A 24056-nucleotide genomic window follows, 5' to 3' on the forward strand; every position below is an offset into this window, starting at 1 on the left:
GAACGATTCTGTAAAGGAATGATGAATTTTCCAATGAAAATTTTAACGATACTTTTGATGAATAATTGCAATTCCGTTATAAATGTATATACTGACAGAACCATATTCAATTCTTGGAAACTTTCAAGTTTTCTGAAGTACTCTAAATGCAAAGTTAGTAGACTGTCTACTAACGTTGCTCTCAATTATCTATTAATTATTATCTTTTCGATGTATACATTATTTTTGTTAATGTATTTTTCGCCACACTGCACAGAAAGCAGCTGTTTTCCAGTCCCTACGTAGATCTGAAAGACCTTGTTTGCAGACGACGTCAGAAAGGGTTTCTTTTCCGGTCTAGGCCAGGAAGTTGTCTCTTTCCAGCCGCTCATGGAAGTAGTTAATAAGTCATCCGCTAGATCGGGCGAGTGTCCACTTTCATCATCAACTGAAGTCGCCATGATTTCAGTTCCAGTTTCGAATCAAACTAATTCGCTTCGCAACCAGTTTTATTCAATTATTTATTGTTGATTAGTGCATTCAAAATTTTCAAAAATGCTTGAAGATGACTGTGGTTTTCCAAGTGTAATTTTAAAAGAATCTGAAATCCTATCTGCAAATCTTCTACCACTAAAATCAAGAGATAGGTATGATAGCTTAACGAGTATTCTTTATTTTGTATTCTTTATTTATTTTGTCAGCAATACCTGTAGTGTGGCGAAAAATATCGTTTGCACCACGGGCAAAAATGTTTTTCCAGCTCTCAATCTTTTCTAGTCCTCGGCCTACGGCCTCGGACTTGAAAACCGATTTTGAGCTGGAAAAATCTCATTTTCTGCTCTAGGTGCGAAATATACTATTACATCCAATAATATACAAATCATAGTGGTATATGATATTCAATTTCATTATATATACTCAATTTCATTATATATATTCATACTCCAATTGAAGTATAAAGGTGCTTATGAGAATGTTCAAGTAATTTTAGGTACTATGTTGACATTATTTTGTAGTGGATTTCACAATAGCTTGTCTAGCAAATACTACTATATATTGTCAGAAGTTTTTTTATTTACAAAATATATTATATCTATTCAAATAACAATACACTGATTTTATTTCAAAGCAGTTAACATTTCCTACTTCTATATATTTCATGGAACAGATCCAGAGAAAAACCGGTCCAATTATTATTGCAGCATTTTATGTTGAATTAAAATTGATAGATTTTCTTAATTCGATTATTCTAGGTGTGAGGAACCGGCACTTACTAATATGGACATCTCTACCGGGCATATGGTTTTGGTAAGCAAAAATTTGACAATACTATTCGAAATTCAAATTTATTGAACAGAAGTGTTGGTAGAATATTGTGATATCACTTTACAATAAATTTCAAATTATATTTGCAGTGTTTGGTAGAGTAGTTTATTGTGATTTCACTGTAAAATGAATTTTGAATTTTATTTGCATTAATAAAATATAAAGAGGGTACCTCGATATCCTTGGTTACCTTGAAGAATTATCCTTGATACCTTGGCTACCTCAAGTAGCCTTGATATCCTTTGGTACCTTGATATCCTTTGGTACCTTGATACACTTGGGTACCTTGAGAGGGTATCTTGTATTTTCTCATTTTTATATATGAAACAATTCACAAGAACTCCATTAAATAATCTATAACTTGGTATATAACTTGAGCACCATGATCAAATTTTATGGAGTCATGACGATACCTACTTTGACTTACGGAAGTGAAGCATGGGTGCTGACAAGGAGGCTTGAATCAAGAATACAGTCAGCAGAGATGCGATTCCCTATCCAAAGGATGCACAAGAGAGGATCAGATTCGAAATGAAAATATAAGAAGAGAATGTGATGTCCAACCAGTGTTTAATTTGATAAAAACATAGAGAAATAAGTGGTCAGATCATTATCATGTCCTTGGAATGCCTCAAGACTGTTTCCCATTGAATTCCCTACTTCACAATCCATTAGGCAGAAGAAGTGTTGGTAGAATATTGTGATATCACTTTACAATAAATTTCAAATTATATTTGCAGTGTTTGGTAGAGTAGTTTATTGTGATTTCACTGTAAAATGAATTTTGAATTTTATTTGCATTAATAAAATATAAAGAGGGTACCTCGATATCCTTGGTTACCTTGAAGAATTATCCTTGATACCTTGGCTACCTCAAGTAGCCTTGATATCCTTTGGTACCTTGATACACTTGGGTACCTTGAGAGGGTATCTTGTATTTTCTCATTTTTATATATGAAACAATTCACAAGAACTCCATTAAATAATCTATAACTTGGTATATAACTTGAGCACCATGATCAAATTTTATGGAGTCATGACGATACCTACTTTGACTTACGGAAGTGAAGCATGGGTGCTGACAAGGAGGCTTGAATCAAGAATACAGTCAGCAGAGATGCGATTCCCTATCCAAAGGATGCACAAGAGAGGATCAGATTCGAAATGAAAATATAAGAAGAGAATGTGATGTCCAACCAGTGTTTAATTTGATAAAAACATAGAGAAATAAGTGGTCAGATCATTATCATGTCCTTGGAATGCCTCAAGACTGTTTCCCATTGAATTCCCTACTTCACAATCCATTAGGCAGAAGAAGTGTTGGTAGACCGAGGAAGGAATGGGCACCGGAGCAGGCTTGAAAAGCCTAATCTATGATGATGATGATGATGATGATGATGATGATGATGATGATAACTTGGTATAGAACAAATAAGGTTTTGTAGAATATTGTGATTTCACTGTAATTAAATGTAAACTATTATTTTAGTCTTATATGATTCCATCAAATCATTTATAACTTGGTATAGAACTAAAAGGTTTTGTAGAATATTGTGATTTCACTGTAATTAAATGTAAACTATTATTTTAGTCTTATATGATTCCATCAAATCATTTATAACTTGGTATAGAACTAAAAGGTTTTGTAGAATATTGTGATTTTACTGTAATTAAATGTAAACTATTATTTTAGTCTTATATGATTCCATCAAATCATTTATAACTTGGTATAGAACAAAATGGTTTTGTAGAATATTGTGATTTCACTGCAATGAATTTTGTATTACTTTTTTCAGTCTTACATGGAAGATCATCTCCGTAACAAGGATAGACTGGAACAGGAGTGGACAGCTTTATGCGCCTATGAGGCTGAGCCTTGTGCCAGCACTATCGCTCAAAGGGTATGTTTTTTATCAATAAAAATGATGTTAAATAATATATTTTCGCCACACTGCACAGAAAGCAGCTGTTTTCCAGTCCCTATGTAGATCTGAAAGACATTGTTTACAGACGACTCTTGTCTGACATCAGAACAGGTTTCTTTCCGGCTAAGGCCGCTAACATGGAACTAAGAAAGGTGAAAGAGAAATGGTCTTTAGCATTGGGAGCTAATGTATTGGATTTTCGGATAGCTGATGCAATGCATCTATTTATTGTCTCTTTTGATTCAAAAATCATCACATAAGCCAAGCTAGATGACAACACTACTTGACAACATCAGCTGTTGGAATGCACAAGAGACTCTCTCAGAAAGGTGTTTAAGGTATTTGGATAACATATTCCCGGGCGAGGCAAGCCTCGCCCCGGAAACTATCCTCATACCGTAAACACTAACTTTCTGTGCTTGTAGTGTAATATACTATAATAACTGATATTACATCCAACTTTTTAACTCTAATTCAATTACATTGAACATCACTAACTGCCTAGTATTCTCTATTAACTTTATTCAGGAGTTATCAGATTTTTTTCATTTTCAAGTGAGAATATGCAAAGTTTTTTGTATCTTTTTAAAAAAGAACGAAATTGAATAATATTCATATTGATATTCATATAATATTTATATAACATTTATATTATATAAATGCAATTCAGGCTATCAATAGCAATAGCAATAGCCCTGGATAGAAAGGTAATCCTGACTAAAGAATATTTTTGAGACGGTAGTTTGGAGTGTCCACCCCCGAACTCTTCAGATCAGCTGCTAACAAGATCATTATTGCCCGATTGATTATTTAACTGATAGGCACCACAAGAAGAAAAATTACCCTGGAGTTGAAGTGGAATATATAATTTAAGCCGTCAATGGGCCTTACGACTGTCATACTTCAGCCGGGACTGACAGTTTAACGTGCCCATCTGATAACACGGTTGTGAGAGGGTTTGAACCCAGGATCTCTATGCTGCTATGCAAGCACTCTATCCACTAGACCACGGATCACTCCAATTATGATGCACACCTGAGGTGCAACATTTTTCATCCAGTTGCTTCTTGCTTTTGAATAGCAGATGCTATTATTCATATTATTCCAGTTATTAACTTTGATGGATTTTATTTATATAGATAATTTTCCAACTGCAGAATAAATAATTCACTAAGAATAAATTAATTCTAAACAACGAAGACAGCACAATTATTTGAAACAAAGCAGTGTCTTTAACCTGAGGCCGCACTGCTGAATGGTTACACACAGAACAGTAATTTTGTTTTTAGTCGGGGCGTTTAGAATGAAATACATGGGCGGTTATAGAGCAGCACACACTCTTGTCTACTATCAACCGACGGCTGTTGGATGACACAATGATTATAACAGCTGATTTTTTTATTTTTGTGTGTAGCCAGCTCACAAATCTTCTCCCATAAGGATTACATGTAAACTTTGAAGGACTGTAGGAAAAGTCCTGAAATCGGATTATGAATTTGATAGACCATAAACCTGGTCCTGAACATAACGAACACAACTAAAACAAAATCATCAAATTCGGTGCACACATAAAAGAGTTATTGAATGTCAACATTTGAGGCTCGATTTTCATTTATATAGATAATTCTATAGTCTGATTTTTACCCTAATATTGGCGTATGAAGGAGGCTCCTTTTCCTTTTATATTATCCTCGAAATGCAAAATTTCCAAAAACCTTGAAAATCTATTACCGCGTTTCGCTGTAGATGCGGAGCATATAAGCAAACATAAAAACATATAAACGTAAAGAGAAATGCAAAACCATCACCTATTTTTATTTGAAGATTTTTGTTTATTTTGGAGTGAGAATTTATTGTTTTTTAAATAAGTGATAGTAGTTCAACCTAGATTTCAATTTGGACTGTAGTATACATTTGGGCACAAGACTATAATTGGCCGAGCAAAGTGAGGTCTAAGATTCAAGTCGACGGTTTGGCATTTCTCTTAATGTTTGAATGTTTATATGTTTATATATTTATATGTTGCGCATTTACGGCGAAATGCGGTAATAGATTCTCATGAAATTTGACAGGTATGTTCCTTTTTAAATTGTGCGTCGACGTATATACAAGGTTTTTGGAAATTTTACATTTCAAGGATAATATAAAAGGAAAAAAGGAGCCTCCATCATACGCCAATATTAGAGTAAAAATCAGACTATAGAATTATTCATCATAAATCAGCTGACAAGTGATTACACAGATGTGTGGAGAAGCCAGTCTATTGCTGTATTTCCATAAGGTGTATAGTTTCAATCAGGTACTTGTGGATGAGAATACTGCGTGAGGTCTACTGTTCACAGAACTACTAGTAATTGAATTTTGTGTCTGTTTGCAGACGGACCACGACCCCCGCAACCCGGCCTACATAGCCACCCAGGGCCCCCTCTCGAACACCACCCCCGACCTGTGGCAGATGGTCTGGGAGCAGGGATGTGTTGTCATGGTTATGCTGACTCGACTGGTCGAGAGTGACGTCACCATGTGTCATCGCTACTGGCCTGAGGAGGGATCTGAACTGTATCACATCTATGAGGTGAGTGGCAGATCCAAATAAAAATGTCACTAAATTCCTAGAGATATTACTTTTAACATGAATAATAATAATAATAATGTCGAGAGAGCTGGCTGGCTCAGATCTGGTGTCAGAGTTTTCAGGTCACAACTGATCAATTTTAGGGCCTCTCACATGACCTAACAACTGTTTGAGGCAGCCAGGACCGACTTTTCAACATTATATAAGACTGTGCAAAGGCTAAAAATAAACTTTCTACTAGTGATATATTTCAAAAATTTTCGATTTACATACTATCAAGCTATCAAAATGAAAAAGTTTTCTCAGGAAAACATTTTTCTCCGATCATTACTTTTTGAGATATGAGTGCCTTAAGTGTAAATTTTTGGGATAGAACATTTCAAGTTCGGTAAGAGATAAATCAATGAGATTTAGAGGATAGATTCTTCATGGCATTGTTGATCTAGTAAAACAAAACTTTTCTGAAAATATCAATTTTTTGAGAAAGTTATTCAATTCACCAAAAATAACTCAACTAAAAGTAATTTTTCTACAACTGCACATAAAAAAAGAATTTACATACTCAATTCTCCTCGTAAAACAGCTTATCTCTGAGAATCTACTTTTTCGCTCCCTAACCATCCGCGCATGTGCAGTAGATTTTCTTTACGCTCGGTAATCATTTGTGCATGCGCAGAAGAGTTTCTTTACACTCACTTATCAGCTGATGGTAAGCAGCTCGCCAAAAGGTCAGATCTTAACCTAAAAAGTCGGTAATTGTAACTCCGCCAATGATTTAACAGGTTTGTGCAGATGTAGAAAAAATTTGTATTTAATTTGCGCGTAATGCTTCTTTATTGCTCTTGCAAAATTATCGCGTCGCATGATAACTGTTTTGCACAAGCGATAAAAGTCGCGCATTATGCTCTTAATACATAAATAGCTATTTTGGTCATTTTTATTAAATTGAATAACTTACTCAGAAATTTATATCTTCAGAAAATTTTTGTTTTACTAGATCTTCAATATGAAGAATCTTTTGTCTGAATCTTGTGGATTCATCTCTTACCAAATTTGAAATGCTCTGTCCCAAAAATTTAAACTTTAGGTGCTCATATCTCAAAAAGTAATGATCAGAAAAAAATGTTTTCCTGAGAAAACTTTTCCATTTTGATTGCTTGTTGATATACAAATTGTAAAACTTTGAAAAATATCACAAGTGGAAAGTTTATTTTTTGCCTTTGCACAGCCTTAAGAGATTTTATGAGACAAATATGAGTTAGCTGAGTTTTACGAGTTAGCTGATATCTCTCAACTCCAACACTTACATAAACTAGGGCTCCTTCTGGGAACAGTTCTGGACCTTTCTCTGTTGTCTCTTTTTTTGTTCTACAATTATTGTTTCACGCTCTTACTCACATTTTACATATTGTTTTCCAGGTACACCTGGTTTCCGAGCACATCTGGTGTGATGACTATCTGGTACGCAGCTTCTACCTGAAGAATCTGAAGACTGGTGAGACCAGGACAGTGACTCAATTCCATTTCTTGTCTTGGCCCGATGGTGGGGTGCCCTCTTCTATCAAGGCACTGCTGGAGTTCCGCAGGTACATCTATAACAAATAAAAATATTTTTTGTCATAGTAATTCAATTTCAGCTGTTTTACATCCATGGAATCAAGCAGGTAAACAGCTGATTGTAGAACAAATAAACATATGATTCTCATTACAGCATACTATACTATAATAAAATCATATGTTTTCTTTACAGTCAAGTATGTTTCCCACTTCCAAAAATTAGGAGCAAGCAAAACTGGTACAAAAACTGCATTTTAGTGCTCCAGGTGGAAGTTTTGTCAACTACAATCAAGAAATTCCTTATTCGAAATGTGTAATTTAGGTTATGTTTATAGAATGCATGTATAGTAATGTCAGCAGAAGCAGTTAATGTTTTCTGTTTTCAATTATTCTTTTCTAGACAAAAAATAGTGTAAGTTACTTGGACGTGAATGTCTTTTGCGGTGCTCGGCTAATGCCTTGACTAGAAACATCATTCTCTCCTGCAAAAGGCCCCTTCCCGTCCTTGTGACTTGAGATACTATTATTGGGCTTTGCAGCTGGTAACTAATGTGGGAAACTTTCACCCTGCACATAATAATGTATTGCTCAGTTTTCTAAATCACGCAGGAGACTATTACAGGGAAAACTATTATTCCACAGTAATCCTATTTAGATCTTAGGGTATAAATTTTACATTCCATGGGGCAAAATGTTACTTCACTGTAAAGTAGTTTCATTTGTTATCATAGAGAAAAATAGCGTTAGTAGATATCCCATGGTATAGGGCGTTTGTGGCACAACTTTTACTGTTAACCAATTACTGTTGATTATTGTCGATTTTTACTGTTTTGTTGGGGTGAGAGTGTAGGAACGGCACAATATGAGAGACTAACAGCATCACACTGCTTCACGAGATAGAACTATGTGGACTATGGGCTTGAGATAACAGTAAAATTCGCATCATAAACATCCTATACCATGGGATACCTACTCATGTTATTGTTTCTCTATGCTATTTCCTTATGTAGAAAGAAATTCCATTATGGCTAGACAATTAAATGCAAGCTAAAGTGCAAGATAAATTACTTTTAACATGGCTCTTACTCGAAGACGGAGAGGTCCGATGCTCTATCCTCCACTAATCACTCCCACTACCTAGCAGCATTCTCCTTCTTTTGTGTCTGAGTGAGAGAGCTTTGTAACATGACGCGGCAACACTCCCCTCCATCTATTGCTGGCAATGTTCCAAGAAGTGAACTGGTCAGCAGGTATATTGGTTTGTGTATGTTATGGAGATGTGTTCATCACAAGAACATGAAGCAAAATTACATGGCGCATCCAATTGTGTGCAGGATGTCCGTCTGTGTCTACACTACAAACTGTGGAGGGAGAAATGGGTTTCTCCTCTTCATGTTAAAAGTAATTTATCTTGCACTTTAGAATCTAGTGACTTCATAATTAATTAGTCCATTAGTTGTTGACATTGCTAAAATTTTATTCAGTTGAATAATCTAGTGCTGGTTATATAGGCTATGGAATAAACTTGAAGAATTTTTATCAATTTCTCTAGAACTCAAATGCTCTATTTTGTTTTTAATTTTTATGGAATTAACATTCCATATATTGTCTGTAATAGAGAATATGACCAGTGACTATTACACAATGATATGTTGTATTTTTTCTAAATAGTCTTAATGTCATAGCATAGAGTATGGAAAAACATTTTTCCATTTGCAATGTTTTCATTTTCTGTCGTCATTATTTTTTTTTTTTTTTTTATTTATCATTAACAATCAAATTATCCTATAATCAAACAAATCCATACATGGTTGGAAATTGTGCTCAATTCATTTTACATTATATTATATGAGATAACAAAGTTATCATAAAAATAAATAAGTTGAATAATAATAATTTCAATCTATTTTCAGGAAGGTGAACAAGTCATTCCGTGGTAGATCCTGCCCCATAGTGGTGCACTGCAGGTAAGTTTACCTAAGTTTCCCAAGTTTTATAGGAGTCTAGCATAAGATTTGAGAAAAATCAAAGAAAAATAATAAATTGTTGATCATTATACAGAGTGAGTCATATGTATGGGAGGCCTTCAATAAATTGGAGACTATTGTAGATATAATACTGTAACTTTCAGGATAAGTTTTTGGTCAAATACTCTACCTTTTGACATACAACTGAATTTCAACCCCTCATAAGGGGGTGACTTAGGGGTTGTAACTTGAATATTTTGAATGTAGACACCCATCGGGTGGTACATAATTTTAAAGGCCTCTTTAGAACAAGAAAGATGGCATTGATAGAAATGTTCTATGATACTTGTATCCAAAATGGCAGCTGATTGAAGGTTTAGCTTTTAATGAAATGAGCGGTTGTAACTCAAATATTTTGAATGTAAGAACCCATTGTGTGATACATCATTTTAAAAGCCTTTTCAAAACAACAAAGATGACATAAAAAAATGTTCTATGATAAAATTAGTAGAATTGATGGTGATGTTGTGAAATCTCTTCATAATAAGAAAACAATGATATTGTCAAATTTCACTAAAATATTTATTAAAAACTTTAAAACAGTACCATGGTTTCATGTTTACCAATGCATCATCAGCTGTACTGAGGAATGAGGATACAGAATTGAGTTAAGAATGTTTATGTATCCTCATTCGTTGGTGAACATGAAACCATGGTACTGCTTTAAAGTTTTTAATGAATATTATAGTGAAATTCTTTCTCTTATTATGTTCTATGATACTTTTATACAAAATGGCGGCTGATTAAACTTTATCAATTATTAATTAAAAACTAAAACTTCAATCAGCCGCCATTTAAATTTAGCCGCCAATAAATGCTACTAAAACTCAAGTTGCTTCTCCACCAACATGTTGAGTAGCCGCTCGAATCAGTCTCACAGTTGTGAGGTTTCAGAGACTAGAATCGACTGGTCTGAGTGTCACCAAAACATATGCTGCACAGCAAAGGGACTAGAGTTGCAGTCCCTTCTTGACTTGAGTTGCTTAAGAGTGAGCTAATCCAAAATGTTTTTCACTGGAGGAAAATAAATTCACTCTGCTGTCCAATTTGAAACTGATTTGTGTGTTTTTATGTAGTGACGGCATAGGCAGAACCGGCACCTACTGCCTACTGGACATGGTGTTGAACCGCATGGCAAAGGGCGCCAAAGAGATCGACATTGCTGCCACCCTGGAGCACATCCGCGACCAGCGCATGCGCAGTGTCACCACCAAGCAGCAGTTCCAGTTTGTGTTGGCAGCAGTGGCCGAAGAAGTGCAGGCCATACTGCGCGTGTTGCCTACTGCTAAGGGTGCAGCAGGAGGAGGTGGAGTGGGAGGAGCAGCTGGAGGAGGAGGTGGAGAGGGGGAGAAGGAGAAGAAAGATGAGAAGGGTGGGGAGAAGGAGAAATAGTAAGGATTATAGGTGAGTAGGTGAGAGGTCTTGTAGGTTTATTCTGTTATGTAACAAAAATGGTACCCAACATAGGACTTTGATCCTAAAGGAACAAGGAAGATAGGAAGAAGGAGGAGGAGGTGATTGAGAAGGAGGAGGACGATGAGGAGGAGGAGCAGGAGGTGGGGAATGAGGAAGTTGAGGGGGAGGAAGAAAGAGTGATTGAAGAGGAGTTGAATGAGGAGTGGTTGGAGAAGAAGAGAAGAAGAAGAGAAGAAGAAGAAGAAGAAGAAGAAGAAGAAGAAGAAGAAGAGAAGAAGAAGAAGAAGAAGAGAAGAAGAAGAAGAAGAAGAAGAAGAAGAAGAAGAAGAAGAAGAGAAGAAGAAGAAGAAGAAGAAGAAGAAGAAAAGAAGAAGAAGAAGAAGAAGAAGAAGAGAAGAAGAAGAAGAAGAAGAAGAAGAAGAAGAAGAAGAAGAAGAAGAAGAAGAAGAAGAAGAAGAAGAAGAAGAAGAAGAAGAAGAAGAAGAAGAAGAAGAAGAAGAAGAAGAAGAAGAAGAGAAGAAGAAGCAGAAGAAGAAGAAGAAGAAGAAGAAGAAGAAGAAGAAGAAGAAGAAGAGAAGAAGAAAAGAGAGAAGAAGAAGAAGAAGAAGAAGATGATTAGGATGAAGATGAAGATGAAGAAATCAAAGTAGTAATGGAAGAAGAATAAATACTCAAATTCTTTTATGTATCCAAGTAGTTAAAAACACTATACATTTCTTATCCTATACTGTCTCCTATCCTATCCTATTTCTGTTTATAATTATGTTTGTATTTCACCGGATCTCGAAAACGGCTCTAACGATTCTCACGAAATTCATAACATAGTAGGTTTATAATATAAACATTCGATTGCACTAGATCTCATCCCTGGGAAAACTCGCTGAAGGACATTAAAAGGATAATTATTATTCATCCTTCGAAAAACAGCTGATAATAATTATTTCGTCATCGGTTGATGATGGAAGTGAGTGAGCGAGTTCATGTGTGTGGGACTGTGTCAAAATTATGACTCAGCTGTTGAACTTTTGTAATCATTCAATCAGGTACTTAGTGCCGGTTGCAAAAAAGCCGGGTTATTTTCAATCCTGATTAATTCCAGTAGATTCATCTTTTTGAAATGGTCTTCTCTGGTTTGGTTCACGTGAAATTAATCAGGACTAAAATTTAACCGGCTTTTGTGCAACCGGGCCTTTGTGAGGGAAATTCTTGCATTCCTCTGGGAATTAATCTCAATTAACTGTGATTAGATAGAACATTTCTGTATGAATGTTATTATAATTTCTTCTTCCATAATGAATTGTTTATGCTTTTGTACTCCAGAGCGAAGCTCGGTCCCCGATAATTGACATGATATATAATATTGATGTCAAGTCTGTACAGAAAATTCCATATTCTTATTTTCACTTTTTGTGTAGTTAAGAAGTTGATATTGTGGTAATTATTCACATTAAATGGAAAGACTAGGAAATTGATGTTGCTTTCCATGACGAAACACCTATAAAATAACTCTGTTTTAGTTTAGACACTGTGTTACTTGTAAATATTTGAAAAAATCTGGTGTGGTACACTCACACAACTTTCCTTGCTCATTGAACTGCAAGCCCCATTCTCAAACGAGAATAATTTAGGGGAATAACATAATGACGATTGGCGGCAACATATTTGCAACTACGATCAGACTACTGTATATGTGTATATTATAATTGTTTTCAGAGTACTTTTTCCTTTGTGTAAATTGTGGAATTCGATGATTTTTTTAAAAGTCGTCAAAACAGCTGTTCTACAGATGAAATATCTTTGACTATGACTGTGTTCTTTTTATAAACTGCTCTACCTACCTCATGCACGAGAAGGAGGATACAAAGTCCATTTCTCAAGGATGGAGTGGACCCCCCATTATTTTCCCAGGAAAAAAGACTCATGCCAGTTGATAGAGTTGATAAATAACTATACAGTGTATGAATTTGAAAAAAATCGTTAGAGCCGTTCTTTAGAAAATCGTGAAAAACATGGTTTTTTAGTCAGTATCCGCCATTTTTCTCAAGAATTTTACGGAGCTCCTGCAATTTTCACAGGAATGAGACTCATGTCAGTTGATAGGGCTTATGAATAGCTATTCATGGTATAAATTTGAAGAAAGTAGTTGGAGCCGTTTTCGAGAAAACCGTGAAAAACATGGTTTTTTAGTCATTATCCGCCATTTTTCTCATGAATATTACGGAGTTCCTGAAATTTTTCCAGAAATGAGACTCATGCCAGTTGATAGGGCTTATGAATAGCTATCCATGGTAAAAATTTGAAGAAAATCGTTAGAGCCGTTTTTGAGAAAAACTTGATAAACATGTTTTTTTAGTAATTATCCGCCATTTTTTCCACCATCTTGAATTGAATTCTATTGAATTTCTTATTGTCGGATCCTCATGGTATAAGGACCTTAAGTTTAAAATGTCAAGTCAATAGGTTAATTAGGAATGGAGTTATCGTGTTCACAGACATACACACATACACACGCACGCACACACACACACACACACACACACACACACACACACAACACACACACACACACACACACACCACACACACACACACACACACACCCAAAAATCATGTTTTTGGACTCAGGGGACCTAGAAACGTACAGAAAACTTGAAATTGGGGTACCTTAATTTTTTTTGGAAAGCAATACTTTCCTTACCTATGGTAGTAGGGCAAGGAAAGTAAAAACACTTACTTTTCTTGAAGTATTCAGGGATGCATTTCACTCCTGAATGAAGCTCCTCTTCAGGAGTGAAATGCATTCCTCAATACTCCAACAAAAGTAAGTGTTTTTTTTTTCAAATATTTACTAGTAACACAGTGTCTCAACTACAACAGAGTTGCTAGGGTATTGTCAAAACCACAGATTTAACTAAAAGTAGAAAGACCCGTTTCGGTTGTTACACCATTGTCAATCTCTGATAAACATTTTTCTATTGATTAAGTGACTTATAACAAACAATACAGTTTTCAACAAACTGGATAACTTATGTAAAATTCCAATAGATATCCTATTTCTAACTCAATTCTTCTAGTAGTTTCCAACAAAATCATGTTGGTTAGTTATTCATGTAGCGATTATTCATGGTCAAATTCTAAACATCTATCATTTTTTCCAGATAGCCAGCTACGAGGAAAATTAGAAAAAATCAATCCATTCAAGCAAAGAATCCAAGGTAAAAAATTCTTCAACTATTATCCACAAAACAATCTCAGAAAATTCTCAAAAATATTTTGAGAGTGCATTCAATATTTCCCGCCTCTCAAGTCAAACCTATGTCAATGTGAAAATCAGTGAGTATACATAATATATATTTATAAAAGTAAGAATATTAAAGTCTATATATATATTTATATATTATCTGTGTGTTTAAAGAAAGCATGCGTGGGAAAAGGTTAACAAAAAATTGGAGAAATGATTTAGTTGATAATCATAATAACTTCAAATTTAATTTTATATTTTTTTGGAAGGAGGAAAATTATATTATTTTATTGAAGATGAATATTCATATTTCTTGGAGGAATATTGTAGAATTTTATTCTATTTGGAATTATAATGTACAAATTGAAGCTGGGTGAAAAATTATTGTGTCAATAAATCTATTGATAAATGAATAATTATATAAAAACCAACAGGTTATTATTCTCATATATATTGAATGTAAAATCACTTTACTTATATGGGCTATCAAATTGATAAAAACAATATAAAAACTTGTAGTATTCTTTTATTAAAAACTTTGTGAAAGATTTGTTACAAGTTTTTATATTGTTTTCATATTGAATGTAGTTGGGGATATGTCATTAATATCAACTGAATTAGAGAATACAGATGGAAATTACAGAGATATTGCATTTATTCAAATGCTAATTAATTAATTAATTATTATTAATTTACAGCATTTAATTTGAATTTTCGTTTATGAATTGAAGAATGTATATTCAATGAGGTTGCTATACACTGCATGAGAATAATATTATTATTATTAAATATTTAGTATAGGTAAAATAAATTATTGGCTGAAAATTGTAAATTCCATTTACTGAATAAGTTATTAAAACTGTTGGATGAAATATTTATCCACAAATTGAAAGCAGATCTTAACAACATAGGCAAGTGTGTTTAAAAAGATGATGAAATTTTATTCTGGAACTGAAATTAGAAGGCTATGAGAGAGAATAATTGTTGATTGAAATTTAAAACTGTTAGATGAAATATTTATTCACAAATTGAAAGCAGATCTTAACAACATAGGCAAGTGCGTTTCAAAAGATGATGAAATTTAATTTTGGAACTGAAATTAGAAGGCTATGAGAGAGAATTTATTGTTGATTAAAATTTAAAACTGTTAGATGAAATATTTATTCACAAATTGAAAGCAGATCTTAACAACATAGGCAAGTGTGTTTAAAAAGATGATGAAATTTTATTCTGGAACTGAAAATTAAGGCTATGAGAGAGAATTGTTGTTTAAAGCCCAAAACTGTTAGATGAAATATTTATTCACAAATTGAAAGCAGATCTTAACAACATAGGCAAGTGTTTTTAGAAAGATGATGAAATTTAATTTTGGAACTGAAATTAAGGCTATGAGAGAGAATTTATTGTTGATTAAAATTTAAAACTGTTAGATGAAATATTTATTCACAAATTGAAAGCAGATCTTAACAACATAGGCAAGTGTGTTTAAAAAGATGATGAAATTTAATTCTAGAACTGAAAATGAAGGAGAATTATTGATTCAAATTTGTTCTAAATTACTTTTAAAATATTTCCTCCAATTTTTAAAAACCAGACATTTATTGATAATAAATCTAGTTAGCTTCCACCCATCTTCATTTTTGCAAATTATTGTAAAAAGGAAGAAAGTATCCCACTTTATTTTTATCAATTACAATGGAACATGGAAATTATTTCTGGAAGGTTACCTTATATTAGTGTATAAAATCTTCAGCACATTATTTGTAACAAGGTAGTCTCTTAATTGTGAATGTTCTAATTACTAATATATTGCAAGAAAACTATTTATTTCCATTATTTCTGTAGTAGTATAATATTTTAGTATATAATATTATTACAAAACTTGTATTTTAGGGGGATAGAGTATTTATTTTCTCAGTATAAACACGCAAGTTACCTTGGAAGTATATTATTATTATATTATAGTAAAAGAAAAATATGATATTGTTGTAAATTATTTTATTCAATGTTGTATGAAAGCTAGAGTGTATTGGAGGTAACTTAGAGGCCTATATGTAAGAAAATAATTGTCTAAATATTGTTTTTATTTTGCTAAAATGTATCCCTATTTTTCAATTGTTTTGCAAATATAGATATATATGTTAGTTTGCTTCATAAATTCTAACCAGGTAAGTCCTCAAAGCTATCAAAATCTCCCGCTATATTCTATTTTTATTGAAAATATATTTCAAAGTATATATTTAATATATTACAATTTGTATTCTTGTTTTATTATTTTATCAATTTTAAAGGGTACTATAATTATATTTTATAAATACAAGAAAATAGCCCTGAATTCATAGATTTCAAAGTGGGAATTTGAAAGTTGAAACTAAAACAAAATTTGGGCAAAAAATTGATGAGTATACAAAAATGTAAAAATGAGGGGTACGGTTCATATGCCTAAATTACTCAATAATTATTATTTTCTCTACATTATTGTGTGGAATTATAAAAAAAATTAAGAGCACAATATTGTAATTGAATTTATAGTATTAATTTATTTATGGATAGTCCAATATTTAAGTAATTTATATAGTTGACTTTATTACTGTAAGGTAGTTCATTTTGTGAATATATTTTTTATTTTATTGATTGATCAGATCAATATTGAATATAAATGAAGTACAAAATCTATGAAATGCACATATATTTATATGCTTCAAATATTTTATAATCATATTTCATATGTCCTCAGTTTTATTCCCAATTTGAACTCATGATTTGGGAAAAATAGAACTCTTCAAATTTTTGAAATAAACATTCCAAATTTTAGTTGTAACACTATTTCTATTATTGTATGTATTTGTTTTGTTGTGTTATTTTGTCATTGTGAACTTTAGTTTCTTTTTAAATTCTCAGTCGAATTTCTAGTCAAACGATATTATGATTGAATAAAAATACATTGTGCAATCCTAATTTGGTTTCATTTTTGTTATACAGTATTTTCTTTTTAACTAACTGTTTTTTGAATTAGTTTCATTTGATTCATTTTTTTCATTCTAGTTGTTTCAAGGTATTTAAATCTCTGGAAAGAGTGTATTTGAGAGATGATTCTTCAAATAGTTTCATAAGGATCATATTTTTATTTTATTCTAGATGTTTCAAGGTATTTAAATCTTGGAAAGAGTGTATTTTAGAGATGATTCTACAAATAGTCTCATAGGAATCATATTTTTATTTTATTCTAGATGTTTCAAGTATTTAAATCTTGGAAAGAGTGTATTTTAGAGAAGATTCTTCAAATAGTTTCATAGGAATCAATTTTTATTTCATTCTAGATGTTTCAAGGTATTTAAATCTCTGGAAGAGTGTATTTGAGAGATGATTCTTCAAATAGTTTCATAGGAATCATATTTTTATTTTATTCCAGATGTTTCAAGGTATTTAATCTCTGGAAAGAGTGTATTTGAGAGATGATTCTTCAAATAGTTTCATAAGGATCATATTTTTATTTTATTCCAGATGTTTCAAGGTATTTAAATCTCTGGAAGAGTGTATTCGAGAGATGATTCTTCAAATAGTTCATAGGATCATATTTTTATTTTATTCTAGATGTTTCAAGGTTTTAAATCTCTGGAAAGAGTGTATTTGAGAGATGATTCTTCAAATAGTTTCATGCGAATCATATTTTTATTTTATTCTAGATGTTTCAAGGTATTTAAATCTCTGAAAATAGTGTATTTTAGAGATGATTCTTCAAATAGTCTCATAGGAATCATATTTTTATTTTATTCTAGATGTTTCAAGGTATTTAAATCTTTGGAAAGAGTGTATTTTAGAGAAGATTCTTCAAATAGTTTCATAGGAATCATATTTTTATTTCATTCTAGATGTTTCAAGGTACTTAAATCTCTGGAAAGAGTGTATTTGAGAGATGATTCTTCAAATAGTTTCATGTGAATCATATTTTTATTTTATCCAAGATGTTTCAAGGTATTCAATCTCTGGAAAGAGTGTATTTGAGAGATGATTCTTCAAATAGTTTCATAAGGATCATTTTTTTATTTTATTCTAGATGTTTCAAGGTATTAAATCTCTGGAAAGAGTGTATTTGAGAGATGATTCTTCAAATGGTTCATGCGAATCATATTTTTATTTCATTCTAGATGTTTCAAGGTATTTAAATCTTGAAAGAGCGTATTGAGAGATGATTCTTCAATAGTTTCATAGGATCATATTTTTATTTCATTCTAGATGTTTCAAGGTATTTAAATCTCTGGAAAGAGTGTATTTGAGAGATGATTCTTCAAATAGTTTCATGTGAATCATATTTTTATTTTATCCAAGATGTTTCAAGGTATTCAAATCTCTGGGAATAGTAAATTCGAGAGATTATTCTCCAAATAGTCTCATAGGAATCATATTTTTATTTTATTCCAGATGTTTCAAGGTATTTAAATCTCTGGAAAGAGTGTATTTTAGAGATGATTCTTCAAATAGTTTCATGAGAATCATATTTTTATTTTATTCTAGATGTTTCAAGGTATTCAAATCTCTGGGAATAGTAAATTCGGGAGATTATTCTTCAAAAATTAACTAGAATATTCTTCAAATCTTAGTAAGGTTTAAATGAACTGTTCTACCTAAAATATGAATAACCTCGGGATAGATAGAATTGAAAAATGAATAAAAGGTCTGTTCAAAATGTTATCAATAGAGGAAAACATAATGGAATGCACTGAATTCAGAAAATTAAAAACGTCTATGTAGGAGTAACGTAATACTCAGGTAATATTACCTTTATCAATTCCAAGACCATTCGAGAATTTTTATCTTTAATTGAAAATTATTGTCTAAAGATATAATAGAAATATCTAAAATGTTACTGAACACGCTTGTATTATTTGTGCCTGGAATAGAATGAGAAAGGGATGAAGAAATAGAGATAGAGAATATTCTTGAAGAAGGAAGAATGAAAGGAAAGATAGGAGTTTAGCAAGAAATTGGATGGTTTGTAAATAAATCTTGAAAATTAAAATATGTATTAAGAATAAAAATTCTAATCCCATTCCATTTTGGTGTTGAGGATTAATGAGTCATGTATGACAATACAATCATACATTTACTTAGTTTTCTTCTTCTTCTTCTTCTTCTTCTTCTTCTTCTTCTTCTTTTTCTTCTTCTTCTTCTTCTTCTTCTTCCTCTTCTTCTTCTACTTTTTCTTCATTTTCTCCTTCTGCTCTGCCTTATCCTTCCCCTCCTCCTCCTTCAACATGTTCTCTTTCTTTTCCTTCCACTCGTTCTTTCGCAATTTTCTAATTCTCCTCCTTATTCATCTAATTCCTCTTCTTTCTCTTCTTCTTCTTACACTCCTTCTCATTTGTAACCTCAACTTTATCTTTTCCTCTCTTTACTCTCCTCCTCCTCCTCCTCCTCCTCCTCCTCCTCCTCCTCTCCTCCTCCTCCTCCTCCTCCTCCTCCTCCTCCTCCTCCTGCTTATCCTTCTTTCAAGCATAATTTACATTATAAATAAATATTCCATCTCCAACACACTATCCTACACAATCAATCACTTAAGGGAAGTGCACCCGTTTAAAATAATATAAAATTAAGTTATAAACTGTATACAATTAAATATCAGTTAAACAATAATTACCTAATAATACGAGTACCTCAGTAATATGATTTATGATAGATATCATAATTCAAGAAATATGATTTTATTTTTCCAAGAAAAGGTGGGTAAGTTACCAAGTGAAAGATGAAAAATATTGTAAAAATATGAAAAACAAAAATTATGTGTTTGAAACACGAAAAATGTGTTTCGAAAAAGGTGGTTAGATAGGGATCTGAATGGAAACACAAACATTATTTATTTAAAACATGAAAATATTATTGTGTTTTAAGAAGAGGTTAGGATAGAGACACCTTCTAGATAGGGATATTAATGGAGACACAAAAATCATGTATTTTGAACACAAATTCGTGTTTCTTAATATTGGTTGGAGTTGATTAGAATTCTTCTGCATAAAGATATAAATGTTGAAAAAGATTAATCATTTACTTCAGCATGATGTAGACTGTATATTAGTACATGAATAGTTGTAAAATGTATAATTTCAAACTATTCCTCACTTCAATTTAATAGAAGAATCAAGTTCAATCAGATCGATCAAATCGAATATAATATCTATAATTTTGTGAAAAAAGTACCGTAAATTAATTATTTATTTATCATTATTGTGCAGAATACTACAATTATGACATTGGAGGAAAAACTAGGCTGAGCCTGTACTATTTCTCTCCAAAAATTTTGATAAAATGCTAATGTTGTCCAATTTACACTGTATTTGTCTTAAACAAAACCAAAAATTTCAAATGTAACATACAAATTAATTAATTCTGTAAGTAGGTCTATACTTGGTCATATAACTTATTCTGATAACATAACTAAATGCATGTAATACTTGAATACAGTATATTAATTGTATATAAACCAAAAATTCCAACTACACTTGAAATAAAATATAAAATATTTGTGTGAATATAAAACATTACTTACAAAACGTTTCACATAAAAAAGAAATAGTGAATAATTTAATCATATTTCTACAAAAATGTGAGTGGAGTCTGTAAAATTTGATACATTTTCCACAATAAAAAAAAATTGTAAAAAGTTGGTTTTATGCTTGATTCTACAAGAATTTAAAGAATAATTCAACTTTCAACTTCCTAGATTTCAATTTTGAATATTGACTGGATCTTCACTGAAACTCCACAGTACCCACTGGTACCATAGTACCAATTGAAATACTGTACATAATATTTACTAACTTATAAGTTAAAACAACGAAAATTAACGAATTTACTCTCAACTAAGAGTTGAACAACATTTTGTGAATACCTACAAAAAAACTCGTTTAAAAAAACTTTCGTTGATCCAACGAAAATTAACGAATTCACTTTCAACTAAGAGTTGAACAACATTTTGAAAATACAAAAAAACTCGATAAAAAAACTTTCGTTAAAACAAGGAAAATTAACGAATTTACTCTCAACTAAGAGTTGAACAACATTTTGCGAATACAAAAAAACTCAGAGCGATAAGTTGATTCATGTCTCATGAGTTTTTCTCATTCAAAAACTTTCAAACCAAAAATAATTGTAATCAATTTATAATAAATTTGTTATCACAGATTAAAATGGTTTTGGGCGTAAGCCAGTTGGTTTACCTAATATTTATAACGTATTATCAAAAAACAAATGAATCAATTAATACCTTGCATTTATAGTTTTTGGCATTTAAAAACTGAAAATAAAATATAAAATTAACCCTGTGTAACTGCTTATAAAAACAATCCTGAAATAGATCTATTTTTCCCTCAAACAGTTTATCCTAAAACACCTCCACAATCCTAAAATGAGTGTATCTTGCTCTAAATAGTAATAGAAGCTCCTAGAAATGGAATAATATTTAATAAATTATTTTTTCTATCACAAAAATAACTTTAATTACCCTATCTGAAAAGACCATGATTACTTCGTCCAATTATTGACTATCTCGACCATAAAAATATCTTAAAATAATATTACTAATCAATATATGTGAATGTTAAATATACAGTAAATGAGAAAAATAATGATTTAAGTTTATTAAGAAAGTGGTAGGTAATAATGAATTATTTGAAGGCATTGATATTTTTCAATGAATTTTGTTCTAATAACTAGAAAAAATATTAATTTTGAAAATGTATAACTTGAAATCGTTGGTTTTGATAGTAAAATCTATCTTACTTTCAAAACAAAAAAGGAAATTTCTGCATTGATTAGCTAAAAATAAAATATTATTAGAATAAAGTTGCATATTTTTTAGATTGAATCTGTTATGCTTGCTAGAGATTTACTATGTTGTCTATCCTTATTGTTGGTTGAAGGAAATAAATGAATTATTTTGTAAAATCATTACAAATATTGATGAGTCTGTTATGTTTGAAGAAGATGGAATATTTTATTTCAATGTTATTGGAAAGTCTGGAAAATGATAAGATTCTGTGTATATGATGTAGTTTATCTATAGTTTTAAAATGTATCAGTTTTCTCCAGTGGATGGGAACCCACCTAAAGTAGTTTGCTATCATGAATATTTTTCTTGCAGCTTTTAAAAAAGTGGGATAAAAAGATACTGTCTATAGTTATAGGGTGTATAATTTTCTCTTTACCAGTATTTTGGAACCAGCCTATTATAAGCATGGAAGAAGTTGAGATGAATCTCGCCCTAGTATGGTACGGTACCTTACACTAGACCACCGTCGTGGTTTGGATTCCACCTAAACTTTGGTTTATTAACCATAGCTTAAATCTAAAATTCTAAGGTTGAATTCACTGAATTCTAATCCTTGTTAAGTGTAATAAAATAGGAATATGGTTAGAAATCTTGAACCTTATACCTTATATTGAGAATACATTATTATATCTATTCCATTGACCTACACAGTTCTGTACTATTTTTTCATATTTAATTTCTAGAGCAAAACGTAAACTATATTATGTGTATAACTATATATGAGGCTGAATCCCAGGTATGCATGTGTGTGTGAAACAAAACTATAAGTTATCTATAGTTACTAGTAACTTATCATTGTATTAGTTGATTGTCTAGATACAGAATCTTAATTGGTCTATTATTGTCAACATATTATGGATGGTCGTAGATTAAATATAAATGAATGTTTGCATCTTAATCCATGATTTTTGTTGTGTTTTATTTCAAAATTTACCTTCTTGATTTTCCAGATTGATTTCTACAGTGATGCAGGTTTGAAGCCTTTATAGTGAGATCGGACTCCCCATTTCATATTCATATTATAATATACTAATCCTATATTCTTTTTTTTTCATGGAATTAAATAGAGAATGCATTTATTCAAATGCTAACTAATATATAATTATTATTTAACGAAAATCCTAAATAAATAAATCAATGCATTGATTTGGAATATTCATATTCCCAATCTTTCTATAAAATTTATACGGTAAGCAGTGAAAAACTATAGTGAGGTCCACGTTATAATGGCAGTGTTTGATCAGCATTGGTATTGCTATTCTTGTCTATCATTCAACAAAGCAGATAGCGCTATCTTTTTCTCGCTTTGATCTGTTGACAGATCGTCTTTTAAATGTAGAATCCTATACTATTAAACGAGCAATTTCTGTTTATATGTTTAGATGTTTATTATATCTGTATGTGACCGGATCTCGAAAACGGCTGGCTCTAACGATTCTCACGAAATTTGGAACAAAGTAGGTTTATGATATAAAAACTCGATTGCACTAGATCTCATCCCTGGGAAAACTCGCTGAAGAACATTAAAAGGATTTATTCATCCTTGGAAAAACAGCTGACAATTTCGTCGTCTGTTGATGATGGAAGTGAGTGAGCAAGTGCATGTGTGTGGGACTTGGACAAAATTATGACTCAGCTGAACTTTTGTAATCATTCAATCATGTACTTAGTGCTGGTTGTAAAAAAGCCGGTTGAATTTTAATCCTGATTGATTCAAGTAGAACCAATCAGATAACCTATCTTTTTGAAATGGTCTTCTCTGGTTCACGTAAAATTAATCAGGATTAAAATTTAACATTCTTTTGTGAGGGAAATTTTTGCATATTCCTCTGGGAATTGATCTCAATCCACTGTGATTAGATAGAACTTTTCTGTATGAAGTATAAATATATATAATTTCTTCTTTCGTAATATAAATTGTATATGCTTTTTTACTCCAGAGCGGAGCCCGGTGCCCCGATATTAAATGATTAATTAACAAAATATTCAATCTTAATTATGAAAATGCATTATGAAATTATTGAAAAATATAATTTCTTGCTTAATAAAATATAATTGATTATTGTAAACGAAATGAACAGTTATTATTACATCAATAACTTGTATCAGCTACCGTAAATAGAAAGGCATTGACAAGACAGAGGATCGGCAAAGTTTTCTCGCTATCTTTCTCCACTGCCATTAT

General features: G+C 31.8%; 1 protein-coding gene and 1 long non-coding RNA gene across 2 annotated transcripts in view; both read left to right on the forward strand.

Annotated features, from left to right (window-relative positions):
• LOC111044754 overlaps positions 1–17284 on the forward strand; it is a 114891-nt gene extending 97607 nt beyond the window's left edge. Inside the window, exons 20-26 of the mRNA XM_039441153.1 lie at positions 1233–1287; positions 3102–3239; positions 5608–5805; positions 7225–7391; positions 9276–9329; positions 10466–10793; positions 13964–17284. Of these exons, the coding sequence (XP_039297087.1) occupies positions 1233–1287; positions 3102–3239; positions 5608–5805; positions 7225–7391; positions 9276–9329; positions 10466–10781 (928 nt within the window). The 3' untranslated portion in view covers positions 10782–10793; positions 13964–17284. The remainder of the gene's footprint in view (positions 1–1232; positions 1288–3101; positions 3240–5607; positions 5806–7224; positions 7392–9275; positions 9330–10465; positions 10794–13963) is intronic.
• A 70-nt stretch (positions 17285–17354) lies between these two features.
• On the forward strand, positions 17355–22773 carry LOC120354173. Its single transcript, XR_005572875.1, has 2 exons — positions 17355–18021; positions 18386–22773. It is a non-coding gene; the product is annotated as an uncharacterized LOC120354173 (long non-coding RNA).
• Positions 22774–24056: the final 1283 nt, after the last annotated feature.

The sequence above is a fragment of the Nilaparvata lugens genome, chromosome 14 (genome assembly GCF_014356525.2).
Source record: "Nilaparvata lugens isolate BPH chromosome 14, ASM1435652v1, whole genome shotgun sequence".
In the NCBI taxonomy this organism is placed as follows: Eukaryota; Metazoa; Arthropoda; class Insecta; order Hemiptera; family Delphacidae; genus Nilaparvata; species Nilaparvata lugens.